The following is a 14168-nucleotide window of genomic DNA, read 5'->3' as shown; positions in this document are numbered from 1 at the left end:
TGGCCCCAGCAGAGTTCCAGAGATCTGCAAGTGCTGGTGGCCCTCTTCTGGGCTCTGTGGGAGCCCATCCTGGTCAGTGAAGTCTCTGTCTCCAGGGTGGACAAATGCTGCTGCAGAGGGTGACCTAGTGAAATTTCCGTGCACAGAGAAACATGTTTAAGCCCAATGGGAAGACAGCTGGGAGAAATAGAAATAGATCATCTGCCCTTTCTTCGTCTGGATGATTTCTTTGTTTAGTAAGGCTTCCCATCCCTAACAACAAAGAATTGTTGCAGAAATAGGAGATCTGCCTTCTGGACAGCAAGCTGGCCCTGGTGTTGAGGTCTTTGCAGACTTATTTGTTAAAATTTTCAGTTCTACCATTTAGCCGTGGGACCTCTTTGAGCCATGTCTCTGTATCTGCAGAAGAGTGGAATGATCCTACATATGTTACAGGTTTATTTCATGAAAATAGGAGATTGATGAATATGGTTTAACCTGTTTTGGAGTTTCTTAGTATTTTATTATGTCTCAATCAGTGAAAATTTTGTTTAAATGGTCTCAGGAATTTTTAATTTAGCATGACTTTCTTCTTTTTGTTTTTAGCATACTCACCAAAGAAATCATTACTGCCCTTGAATTCTGACTTGTTATGTTTTTAAAGACTGACAGATTTGAATGAATTCAAATATGCTAACTTTGCTGTGTTTGGTACATTCCATCTAAAAGTATCATTAAAAATGCATGGTGTTATTCCCAGCTAAAATCTCAAAACACTAAATCAGGGCCTTTTCCTCAAATAGTTTGATTTTTCTAAGCATCTTAGCAGTCTATTATCTGTCAAATTATCTGATGCCACTTCAAGATATTTATGTTTTGAACCTAGAAAAATGAATATAGTAAATAGAGTTTGGCTATGAATTAGAATATTCTCCTTTTTGTCCCTTGTTTTACGTAGTTCCAGTGAATGATTTGTGCTGAAGTCACTTGTCAGACCCCTCGGGTTCCTACTTTTGGTTCTGTCTTCCATCTGCTTTCATGTTTCCAGGCTCAAGAGAACTCCTCTTTTTCGCCTGCCTGCCTATAGTAATCCCTTCATCATTTTGACCAGTAATTGGAAAATTATGACATTTACAAAGGACATTTCTCAAAACCATGGGAATTTACGTATTTGGACCAGATGTTAAGAGAATTTTAATGGAATGATGAGACATCTGTGACAGTGAATGGTAGAGTCAGAGGAGCAAAGGAACCTGAATAGCATTTAATGGAAGTAAGAGCCTTTGCGAGGAAGGAGAGGTGTCTGTGGGTTTGCATTCTTTCGTCTATTAACTTAATTCTCAGGTATTGATGGTTTGTCTGTGCCGTGTACAGTACTGTCCAGAGACTGAGATTCCATAGACACTTGTAGAATGAGTCATATGCAACTAACTGTAGGGTGAAGCAGGCTACAACAGAAATGAGTGTTAATGTACACTGAGGCCAGATAGGAATGGGGGAAAGCAGAAAGAAAATCATCGAAAGCTGTCCAGAGGTTATGCTTCAGGGTTGGAACTAAAGGGCGAAACAAGAAAACCTACATAAATGGCTGGAAATGCAGAAGTGAGAAATAGAAAGACTTGACCAGGGAAGAGAAGGGGCCTGCCTGGGTCAGGGAGGTGTCATGGGGATACAAGGACAACATGAAGGGCAAGTTTTGGGAAGATGAAGAAGGGGAAAGATGACCGAGTTGTTGGTTGTGAGCTAGATGTCCAAGCAAGTGTTGTATCAGCTGTGAGAGGAAGCAGACACTAAGGAGACAGTTGGTGAAGACAGATCATGAGATTCTCTAGGAGAATAGGTGCCTCTGCCTGATTTACTTGAAAACATCTCTGTCTTGGTTGCTTTGCTCGTTTGCTGAGACAAAATACTCGACACCCAAGGTAGAAGGAAGAAAGCTTTATTGTAGCTCACAGTTTGTAGAGGTTTCAGTTCATCATTGGCTGGTTCCATGGCAGCGTGGCTTGGCAGACAGGCATTGCAGAGGAGAAATAGCTCATGGTGGGCAGAAGGCAGGAAGGCAGCAAAGGAGCAAAGTAGAGAGGTAGCAAACAGCAAGTGACCCCAGCAGCCCTCTTTCTGTCCATTATATTCTATCCAGGCTACACTCCCTTAGGGTGGGTAGCACTCACACCCAGGATGGGCCTTCCCATTATCCACACCAGAATAATGCCATATCAATCAGTGGACTAATTTAGTAATCACCTACCCTTGATCCCAGGATTACACACTTACTCTACATCCAGCCATTTCTGAAAAGCCCCACATATAACTGCATGAGGCTTTGGGGGGACATCCAGATACAAGCCACAACAATCTCTTGATTTATGAGTCTACATTATGTATGGTCATCTAGGAGATAGCTGTAGATTTTGGAGTAGCCAGGTTCTAGAAAATATGTAAAATCATAGGCAATGGAGAGTATGCTGAGGAAAAGCAGGAAGAGTCAAAAGATACTGGACAGTGCCTTCGTTTAAAAGGAAGGCTGGGAAGTAAGAGTTTTGGACCTGGTAGGAACATAAGGATTTTGGTGTGTTGTGGAAACCAGGGAAAGGGAGATTTGAGGATGTAGTCAGGAGAAAAAAATCAGTGGTCTAACACCATGGAGGCATTCACTTGTGTGATCTTACTGGTTTTGGCTATCAGGAAGTTGCCAGTGATATTGACTGATGTGGTAGCATCCTCTTTTGTGTTGGCAAAGACATTCTATCTTGCTAATAACAAAAGGAAAACTAGTCCTCCTAGTATTGTTCATCTGAACTGAGACAAATGAGGGCTGTGACTAGTAATTTCACCTGTGAGTGTCATTTATAACTTTATTATTTTATTTCGTCTATATGAGTTTCCTGCCTTGAAAAAAGTCTTTGTATAAATCCTTTAGCAATAGCCCATGCAGTTATATGGCCTGGAGGTCCCATTATTAGGTCTTCTGTACTTTTTGTTTCTTGTTGGTTTAGCTAACGAAGTAGATTGAATGAACTTTCACTTACTTTTAAAACCTGATGACAGATAAAATTAATATTGCCTCTGTGTAAATAATAATTTTATCTAATGGATCTCATTTATTTTTATTATTCCTCCAGGCAATCTGGGGCTAAACAAGGGGAAGAAGATAAAAGCATAATAATAGTTCCCTTTGAAGAGATATAAAGTAAGGTCACTGGAGCTGAACTATTACTGAAATGTATAAAATAGTCTGATGTTTGCTTTTCCCATTTTATAACATGAGGTCATTTTATATAGCCATAAAATGTCTTCCCATCTGAGTTCAGATATGATGAGAATCTGTTGAGTAACAAGGCTGACTTACTTAGGTAACCACAGGTGCCAACAGCCCTGTTTCTCTACTTATAGGTGACCAGTGTTTTCGTTAGCATGTTCCTAAAATGTTTCACTTGATGATTTATTATAAACCTTTTTGTTGAAAAGTTGGCTATTAAGGAACCTGGTAAATTTAATACAAAAAAGGAACTAGTTTTTAAGTAATGTACATAACAATTGAAGATGCAGTATGTTTGGTTAACATCTCAATTTCCCTTATAGATTCAGCATAATAAGGAAACATTAATTTTACTATATTTCCCCAAGAATAAAATATTGATGTATTAGTTGTTAAAAAAATGTTAGAAGACTCTCTTTGCTTAAGCACCTTTACATTAACTTAGGGTTATTATTTTATTGATTTTTTTTCACTGAATCCCATTTCCTGCTCAGAACATACAGTATCTGACCCTGGTGGTAGCAGTGCACTCCTTCTGACCCTGGGCACATCGTGGGCTTTGATTCTGCTGGATGGTTTATTTGTCTTCTAACACTCTGACTTGAACCCCATCAAAAATCACAGCTCTTATCTTCTCCCGCCAGATACTGAGAATTCCCTCTTCTTCAACGACTTTGGCCCTACTTCTGTTCTTATTTATCAAAAGATAGGATTTACTTGGTGAACAGCTTATAAACTGTGACTGGAAGCATAGAGACTAATGACCTCCTTGACCCAGTGCCCTTCCTGTCTTGGAGTGCAGTACCAGAGATGGCACCCTTTGATAGAGTCTGCTTGATTAATAACCCTCCTGAGATGCTGGGCTCACCCCTAGCCTTCACTCTGGGAGGCATGGCAGAGTTCCTGGGGATGACTTAAGCCATGTCACCTGTGCTCAAGTGTGTGGTTTTACAAGTTTGAGCAGGAGGCCAACTTATGCAATACGAAGGCAGGACTTAGCCCTCACAGTTGATCTTATGCATCCTTTAATCTACTTGAGCCTTAGCCTTCGCTGCTTCAAAGTAAGGAGAGGGACTAGTGATTTTGATCTCCCCTTGTACTTGTCAAATTCTGGAGTCATCACTCTTTTCTGGTCTCATGTGTACTGAGGGACTAAGTTACCTCACAGTGGTGTGTGCTTAGTGGCAGGGGCTGGATGACTATAAATGCTAACCAGGACGTTGGCTCTATTATTTCTGATTCATTTGTGTGGCCCATTCAGCATGTTCGAGCATGTGAACTTGGCACTGGAACTACACATTAAACACAGTTGCTTTCAGTATAAGAGGTTGAAACTCAGAAACACAAAAGGGCGTGCACCTTCACAGGGCAGCCTCTGCTGAATGGTAACGTGGCAGGCACTGTGGTCTGCATTTAGGAGCTGCCTTCATGGGCTGGAGATGAAAGGTAGCCTGAACCATGCATCCTGGGTGACCTGGGTGGGTGAGAGGCCTATGGCATCAGCAAGTGTGCAAAGGAGTGTGCAAGCTTCCTCTGGGGACTTGGGCTAGACCCCTGGCTTTGGAGTGTGCTTGGTGAGGGTGAGTTAGAGTAGCTGACCATTGAAGGGGCAGAGCATTTATTTTGGAAAGCAGGAGAGAAATTCTGAACTTTCTTTTTTTTAAATAAGGCGGGGCTGTTCACCTGGCAGGGCTGACATTTGGGCAGCTGACCCTGTATCTGGCTGTGCTTGGGGTGCAGGGAATGGGCATGGGGGAGCTTGCTTGGGTAATGGAGTGATTCTTCTGCTTCGGTGGCTTTCATTGTAAGCTGAACTTAGTCTCTGGGTGAGCAGTTCATCTGATTGCTTAGACAGAAGGATTGAAAGCAACACTTTGAACATCTCCTTCCACAAACTCTGGCCCTTTGCATTTCCTATGTAAAAAAAAAAAAAAACCAAAACTAACTTAGGAGGCCTTGGGTGCAGCCCTTGCCTTGTACACTGGCTCCAGCCCTGCAGTACCCAGGACTCTTCTGCTTCTGGGAGCAAGGGCCGTGGCTTCTTGTGTCCTCTCTATGGCCACCTTGCTGGCTGGCTCACTCTCTGGGCTTCTTTGTCCTCTCACGATGAGATCCTGGATGCTGGCAGGCAGAGGGGAGACCAGGGAGGGCCTTGTGTCTCTGTGAATTGAAGGGATCCAGCTACATCTAACTTTACAGTGCAGCCCACAAGCAGCTCACCCTCACTTTGCAAAGGAGGTTCATAATGCTCATGTTGGGTCTGTTTTACTAATAACTAGGTAGACATTACTCTCTCAGCAAAGCTCCTTGTAAAAGTTTTACTTCTTTTGATTTCTTTTTCATCTGACAGCATTTTTATTTTCTAAGAGGAACAGTTATTTTCTGTCCCTAAAGCCTATTTGATTGCAGTGTGGGTGTGAATGGGAAATGTTATTTATTGCACAAACACTTATATACAAAGTTGTACTTATTTAGATCCAGCTTATAGAGTGATCCTCCCACAACAAGAAGCTGAAAAGAAAGCTTCAGGGGGTTTGAAGTAGATGCTACAGAAGTCCTTAGATTTTGCAGTACAAATTGGTCCTCTGTAACAAATCTTCATACCAGCAAACTGATTTATATTAATTTACCTAATATAGATTTAATTTTCCAGAGGTGGTAGGATGATACTACAAAAAGTTTTATTGAAATTGATCCTTTGAAAATTCCTTCATACATTGGTCAGATGTAGCAAATAATTATAATGAACATGACTTTCATTTTTACTGAAATTTTGCTGACATGACTCAATACATGGTCAGTGGGGTGCTTTATATAAGCATATTTTGAATAATCTTTCAAAGTGATGATAGTTTAATTTCGAGTAAATCAGAAGTTCTCAACAAGAGGTAGTTTTGCAATACCTCAGGACATTTTTGTTTGCCAAAACAAAAATAGAAACAAAAAACAGAGCAGTGGAATTGGCATCTCCCGAGTAGAGGGTAGAGATACTGCTGAATGCACAGACTGGCCCTGTACAACCAGTGATTTTGCTGAAATGGCAGTGGTTCTGAGAAAGCCCGGGTGTAAGTTCTGCTCCTGCCCAACCAAGAGGTGAGAGCTGTGATTTAGTGGACCGCGACCTGTGGACTTGAGGGAGGAGGACCAGGATGACCAGAGCAATAGCCTTGCATAGAAGGATGCTCGGAAAAGCTCATGCCTCTCCATGCACATTGCCAGTGCCCTTCCCTGCCATCTGGCCATGATGGCAGTTCATAGCTCCTTTATGTTTAAGAGAAAAGGTAACATGTTTGAGTTGGAAAAACATAAACTTCCAAAAATTACCTGTTCTCATTACATGTGCTCCCCTAATTTTAACCTAGCAAACCTGTAATTTCATCTGCTCACCATAGGCCCTATGGTCCATTTTAGCTGCTCTTTCATTTATCATGGTGTTGCCCTCTTCTCTAATTGTCCCTTTCTGAATCCCAAGGAAAGAACACTTCAGGCACTTTGGTGTCGTGTTTCTCTTCCTTTCATTCTTGAGGCTAGGTTGTTAGAGCTGGGATTGGAGGGGATGGCTCATTGTAAGGGAAGGAAGGCTCTACTTGCACATAGGTGTGTGTAACTTGCTTCATAACTGAAGCTCGCATCTTCAGTGTCCCCAAAGCCCATGTTTGGAAGGCATAGTCCCAGGTCATGGCGATCTGGGAACCTTAGGAGATGGAGTCAGCGGGAGGAAGTTAGGTCATTGGGGGTTTGCCCTTGGAGGTTGTGTGGGGCCTGGCCCCTTCCTATCTCTCTCTTTGCTCCCTGGCCACCAAGAGGAGAATAGGCCCCCAATTCCACACACTCCCACTGTGATTCACTGTACCTCCACTTTCCCAAAACAATAAGGCCAAGTGACTGTAGACTGAGTCTTTAAACCATGAGCCACAATAATATCGCCTCTTTTTCTGTTGATTTTCTCATATGTTTTGTCACAGTAATAGAAAGATGATTAACATCAGCATTAACAGAATGGTTTTCTGTGTTGGCTTGGGTCTGGGACACTGACCAGCTATGTACAAGAGAAGCATTTGTTCTTAGCTGCTCATTGATTTGAGCTCAATCCTGGAGGCTGGCATAGGTTAGTGTGTTCCTGTGTGCCACGCTGCTTGGTGAGAAGCCATGTGTTGTTGATACTGCTTTAAACACTGGCATCCTGCCCATTACAGAGCTGGCATGCCCTGAGGGTTTATTCTTACTTTTATCTTCCTCCTGGTTTATCTTTATCATTGCTGGTTGGCTTTGATGTGGGGCTGTGAAAATGTACCCAAACCCCTTCCTGAGTGGGCTGGTGTGGTGGCCCAAACCTCCTTGGTCTTCACAGAAATACATTTCTCTAAAATAGAGCTATTTAAAGACATACCACTTGATGAAATTCCGTGTCTGAAGTCTCAGGTCAGGAGGATAGGGAAGAATGGGCTACATCATATCTTTAGCTCTGGATCTGAGTTATAGAGTGGCCTCCAGTTTGGAAGGCTATGACTCCTTTCCCAAGGATGAAAATCATACTTTTAATTTTGTAATCCAGGAAAATCAGCATTTGTCCATCTATTGTCCATTCCAGTGCCCTGTACCTGGGGACCATCAGGTTGACTGTGGGACAGATGGGCCTCTGGACCCCCATTCTCCTTTCTGTTCCACTGCCGCTGCCATCCTCAGCATCTCTTATTCCTGCAGAGCCCAGGTTCCTGTCTTGCCTTGGTTTGCAGGATTTTCATTTGCTTTTCTGCACAGTCTGAATATGGGAGCATTCTAGAATCTGTTCCATTCTTAAAGCCCTCAAATTCTACTTGCTCTGGCAGTCTTAGTTTTGGTGAATCCCGTACTACATTTCTTTTTTTAAATTTATATATTAATTGGTCCATTTTAGGTATACAATACATTTACATTTATCATTGGGTGTTTGTTGCTGAACATGATATATCTTAGTTTTTATTTTTTTCCCCATTACTTATGTGCCCTTCACCCCCATCACCCTTCCCTATTTACATAGACTTTGTTTCCATTTTTTTTTCTTTCTCATAATTTTTCCTTTCCTATTTCTTTATACCCATAATTCGTACATGAATATAGAGAGGAGGTGAGCATGCAATTGGCACTCAATAAATAACGAGTGAATGAGAGACTAAATCCACATGGATCATCCTATCTAGTTAGTTTTTTGATATTGAATCAACTCCTATTGGATTCATCAATTTTTCTTACATTTATTTATTAATTTTTGGTTTTTGGATTGAACCCAGAGCCTTGTGCATAATGAGCACATATACTGTCTCTGAGCCACATTCCTAGCCCTTCTACTCTAGAATTCCTATCACCATTTCCTTATCCTTTAGAAGACATTAGTCTTGCATCTGTTAAAACCTTGCTCCTGATATCATTACGTTGAAAGTGACATTGAAAAACGAATTTTGGGGGAGATAACTCAAACTGTACCAATTTGTTTTCTCTATTCTAAAATTTTCCTCATTTTTTTCTTTTAATGTTATCTGATTTCATTGCAGCTTTTTGTTCACTGAGCATTGAGGGGAGCAGTCCCCCGCACCTCTTCTTTGTCTTAATTCCTTGCCATGTGGGTTCTGTCTTCTGTTATTGCTGCAGGACCTCTCTCCCTGCTGACCACTGAGCACGGGCCAGCTGAAGCCAGGGGTCTCAGTGGTCACTGCTTTGTGTTATTAAGATGCAGGCAGCCTGTACTCTGTTTGGTAAATACCTTACTTCTCTCTGCACCCAGGAAGCACAATACCTAGCTTGACGTCAAGGAGGCCTAGTTCCTTATGCTCCTCTCTGTTCTTTTTTCTCCTCTTTCTGCTATTTCTTTTGATTACTACTTTTGAGCAAACAACTTTCTCTATCTTTATTCCTCTGATGCTTCCCCTTAGTAAATATCAACCAAGTTTATGATTTTAACCATTCCATACTTTATGTGCTATCTATGAATTGTTTTCTTTCTGAGCACCCAACTTGGAACTTCAGCAGTTTACTGCATTTCCCTAAATATTCATTCAGCATCTGAAACCCAACATGTACAAGCCTCAGTGATAATGTTCTCATCTAAACCAAACCCCTCTTTTGATGACAGTATTTAAATGAATGACATTCCTGTCTGCAGAGTTACTTCCATTATCAATTTGGAGTCCATCTGTGCCTGTTTGCTCCATGTTTCAGAAATTTAGCAGATTAGAACAACAGTCATTATATTTTATATTTTATGGATCCGAAATTTGGGACTTGTGTGACTCTTTGGCTGTGGATTTCGGTTTTCATCCCATATTCAGTGCTGTGGCAGGGATAAATATGTAACTGCCAGCAGTGAGACCAGTCAGCCAGAGCTCCTAACTGTGACCTCTCTGTCAGGGTAGCTGCAAGATAGGTGGAGTTCTGTCCCGAGGTCACAATTGCCCCAAAGGATGTGTTCTCAGAGACAGGAAGTAGAAACTGCCAGTCTCTTTGGGACTGATCTTGGAAACAAGCCTCCCAGCACTTCTGTTGTATTGATCATTGAGCAGAGCTACCATAGATCCAAGCTAGATTCAGAGAAGGAGCCTTGGCCTGAACTATGACCATTTCCATACTGGCTTTTACCTCCTCTGTTTATTATTTTCTCTTTGCCTTTGCATTTATTCTCATTTTACAGCACCTAAAGTCAGCTTTATCTATTTCTTTTCTGAACAATTGTAGTAGTTTCAAAATAACGTAACCGTCTGTATACTCTATGTAATTGCCGATGTACACTATTGTGAGAATGGCTTTATAAATATTCCTTCTGAAATTAATATATTGTGATGGTGAATCTTGTTTGTCAACTTGGTTGGCTTGTGAGGCATTTAGTGGACTAGTAAAGCACATTTCTGGGTGTGTTTGGGTGAGTCCTGGAGGTTGACCTGGGGGGCTATATCTGGTCCCTGACTCTTCTCTTAGGTGCTTTTCCACGGTACTCTGCTTTCTGGCAACCATGATTTGAACAGCAGTAGCTACCTTGGAACCATCTAACCATGGACTAAACCCTCCGAGACTTGAGCCAAAGTAAACCTCTCCTCCTTTAAGTTGTGGTGTCAGGTATTTGGCCCCAGCAAAGATAACCAACACATATGTTATGGTAGCTTCTTTACAGGAAGTAAAGACCTCGCACTTTAGTATGATTTGCCTTCCCGATGGTAACTCTGTCTTTCAGCTCTTCATCTGCTCCCCTTTGTGGTCACCAGCATCTGGATAAGTATAATACAATATCCCCAAACACATTGCATGCCCTAGTGTGCCTTTCATTCTCTTTCTTTGGCATGGAATGATGTTCTAGAAATCTCCACCTGTGGAAATCCTCTTTATCCTTCAGTATCAAACTTGAACACGAATTCCTCCCAGGGTCTCTCCTTGTCCCTTCTAAAGGGCAACACTACTTTGCCTGAACTCTCAAATCACTCCTTTTTTTGTGGGTTGCTAAGAACTTGGGAGTCTGGTTGTTTTTACAAGCTTATCTTCCTTTCAAGCTTGTTAATGTTTTAAATTGTTCATAATCAGTTACATTTTCCAGCCCCCAACATTGTACTTTCCTTCCACTCAGTTGCTGCTGAATCTAGAGTCTGTTTGATTCACTTGGTCTCTAGCCAGAATGTTCACAGGCTGATCATCTGTTAGTTGAAAAGGACACATGTACCAAATATGGACTGTTTATGAGTTAGGCAGTGTAATACTCATCAGGTTTCTGGTGAGATAGTGGCAGCGGCCCTATTGTATAGGGCATTTTGGATGTGAAAATGGATGGGCAGGGATTTCTAAGGTTTTCATATTTAGATTTTTGTTTGCACAGAAAATGATGACAAACTTCCAAGGGAAACCACTCAGTGACCACTCAGCGACCTCTTTACCTTACCGGCTTTACTTAGAAGTGATTGGGGTGACTCAGTAGAATTTAAACTTGGGTTACCTTATAAAATTAGAGAGATCTATAATCTCTCTCTCTCTCTCAGCATCAACTAGAAAAAAAGTAGATTGTGCATGTTCTTTAAGGTCTCTCAACTCCACAAATTATAACATTGAGCTTAGTTCTAGGCTGTTCCAAAACACCATCGTCCAGAAAACCTGAGCACACACTCACCAGGTTGTTCTCTTTTGTGTGTTTTAGGCACTTTTCCCACATGAGGGGAAGACCAGCTTTGTAGAAGACAAGTGCCTGGAGTTGGAGACGCCTTGCCCACCATGAAGGGAGCCTGCGCCCTCGCGTGGCTGTTCTCCAGCCTGGAGCTGTGGAGACTGGCCCAGCTGGAGGCACAAGATGCCCAGTGCCAGAGAGCTGAGCACCCAGTCATTTCCTACAAAGGTGAGGTGCCAGTGAGCTCTGATTGCAAAGCTGCCACTTATGTGCAGATTCTGCATTTACTGGCAGAGAACAATAAATAGAGTGCCTATTAGTCTACTATTCTCCAACTCTTGATTGGATGTTGTTTAAAATAAAATCCAAAATTTTTAAAAAGTCCTCAAAAAGTGGTTCTTCCCTCCTGAAGGTTCCGAGAAGAGATCACCATGGGTAGAAAATCCCATTGTTTGAGACCAACTTCAATGAACTAATGCTGCTGGTCTCCTAGGCATTTGAGCCAGAGAATTAAAAACAAGACTCACAGAATAACAACAAAACCAAGTTAAAGCAAAAAAATTCTTCACTCTGGCTTTTTCCAGCAAAGCCTTCATCTTACCACAAAACTCACTCCTTTACCCCTAACTGGTACTGCTTGGCAGCAGAATTAGTTCAATGTCTCAGGTATCTCCATGAAACTGTGTGATTAGTTAACTAACTTTCATTATAACCATTCATTTTTTCTTTCATTTATCAAAAAATTGTACATTTATCAAAAAATTGTACAGTTTTTATGTCTAAGCTACTTGAAGGATTCAGGATGAAAGCAAAATGATTCATTGTCCTGACCTGATTGAATTACATTAGCCTAAATCAGACCTTAGATTTTATTAATTCACTCAACAAGTTGCTTTATAATTTGCTATTTTAAAAACTTTATATAATAAGCTTTAAACTTAGGAGAAGAAGAAGAAAGGACTAAAGAAGAGCCATTCTCATGCTTCTCAATTCGTGGCCCATTTTTTATCCATTTAAATCCCACCTATGCTCCATCTTAGACCATCGAACCATTTTGCAGCAAATTAAAAAAATCATATAATTTTATCTTCCACAATTCAGGTTATAACTCTCAAAGAAAAAGACCTTACAATACCATTATTAGAAGGAACCCCCCCCCCCAAATCTGCAAACAATGGTGATTTAATGAGATCATGAGTTGTCTGGTGAGGATGGAGAGGTTCTCAGGATGCCCTGCATTTTTGGTCAACACTGAGATCAAATCAGGATCTATATAAAGTCCGTACACTGCAATTTGTTGGTCTATTTCTTTAGTCTCCTTTATTTGTTCTTCATGCAGATAATTTGTAAAGAAACTGAACCCTTTTCCTGTGGGGTTTCATGCGTCTGTGCACACATACTGTGCACATGTTCTTCTCTTCAGAACATCTTTCTGAATCTGCAGTGCTATCCAGATACCCGCTTAGGTTCAGGCTGGCGTCTCTGTCTTGCTGGTGGCGTGTGACATCCTGTGCACTCCTGTAACTCTCACTTGGGAAACCCACCATCGACCGTTACACCTAAGTGCAGATTCACTCCTGGGACCCCATCTGGGATTTTCTAATTTTATTATTCTTGCTTCATCTCATGTGTAGAGTGCTCCTCTAACACACTAGCTTTCCTTCATAAGCTACTTAAGTTTCCTAAAGGTCCAGCTAGGAAAGGCAGCATAAATGTCTTTCCACCTTCTACAGGTTTTTTGTGATGAGTAAGTTGTTGTTTCTCTGACATCCAACTAGTCATACATTGGTCTTCCATGGGGACCAGGAAGATATTTGTCTGCTTCCTCCTCCCTTCATCAGATTAATATTATCATTGATATGTGGATTTCCGCACATTTGCTGTATTTTAATCTATCCCAGCTTTTACCCTTGTAGGTGTTGAAACTGTGGCTTCTAGCCTGGGGGAACATCTCAGTTTGTGTCTTGAGTTCTCCTGACATCACCCAATCATCTCTGATTGCTGTTTTACTCTCTGGGATCACAGGGTGTTCCTATCCCATTCCCCTGCTTCCTTCCGCAGCTTGGGAATTGCATATTTCTTGCTGCTTCAAGCACTAAAGTTGCTCATGGATATTTCTTTGTAGTGTACAGTTCCAAGAAATATTTTCAAAAATAAAATGCACTGTAAGTTTCTCTGATACTTCTAGCTCATCTCCGCGGCTCTCGGGCCTTTCTTGACCTCTGCTGTCTACATCTTTCTCCTTTTCTCCCCACACAGAATTCCATGTCTGCAGACTCATGTGTTCATTCCTCTGCTTTTTCCCACAGCACCCACCCTGTTATTGCAGAATAACAGCTCTGTGCAAACATAGCTGCTTTTGATTATTGAAAACCTTTTAAGATGACTTTTTTCTTTTCCTTTGGTCCTTGGTATACATAGTTTGCTGGGCGATTCTTGCAGAATTATTGCTTTAGAATAAATTGAGGTCATTTCCTTCCATGTGATTATGCCACCAATCTCAAACTGGGTTAATTTCTTTTATTTAAATTTGCTTTTGATTCTTAGAATCTACTATCATCTCTTGTATGTTTCAAAGTGAAATTGATGAAATGAGAGGCCTTGGAGAAATCTATCTTTTCTCCCTATTCTCTTCACTCTGTTTCCTCTCTCTTCATTTAGCTGAATCTCTACTTATATTTTATGCTTTATACTTCTTTTGTAATGTAAACAAAGCTGTACACATACACATAAATATATACCTGTACTGTCAGATAAAATGTGCCGTATATACAACTTGTATTTATGGAACACTTTGTTTTTCTTTTTGGTGGT

At 41.2% G+C, this 14168-nt stretch overlaps 1 protein-coding gene across 7 annotated transcripts in view; it reads left to right on the top strand.

Annotated features, from left to right (window-relative positions):
* Positions 1-14168, top strand: part of Sema5a (semaphorin 5A) — a 483148-nt gene that overhangs the window by 163896 nt on the left and 305084 nt on the right. For 6 of the 7 annotated variants that reach the window (XM_087189197.1, XM_004845176.4, XM_021258604.2 and 3 more), the window contains one exon: positions 11388-11582. In XM_087189197.1, coding sequence (XP_087045323.1) covers positions 11462-11582 — 121 coding nt within the window. In that variant the 5' untranslated portion in view covers positions 11388-11461. Of the gene's footprint in view, positions 1-11387; positions 11583-14168 lie in introns of those variants that run through there. The other variant, XM_087189199.1, reaches the window with a different exon arrangement.

This window comes from Heterocephalus glaber, unplaced genomic scaffold (assembly GCF_053883595.1).
Source record: "Heterocephalus glaber isolate CG9 unplaced genomic scaffold, H.glaber_assembly_v1.0 deba00001537, whole genome shotgun sequence".
In the NCBI taxonomy this organism is placed as follows: domain Eukaryota; kingdom Metazoa; phylum Chordata; class Mammalia; order Rodentia; family Bathyergidae; genus Heterocephalus; species Heterocephalus glaber.
This window is presented reverse-complemented; position numbering and strand designations above follow the sequence as displayed.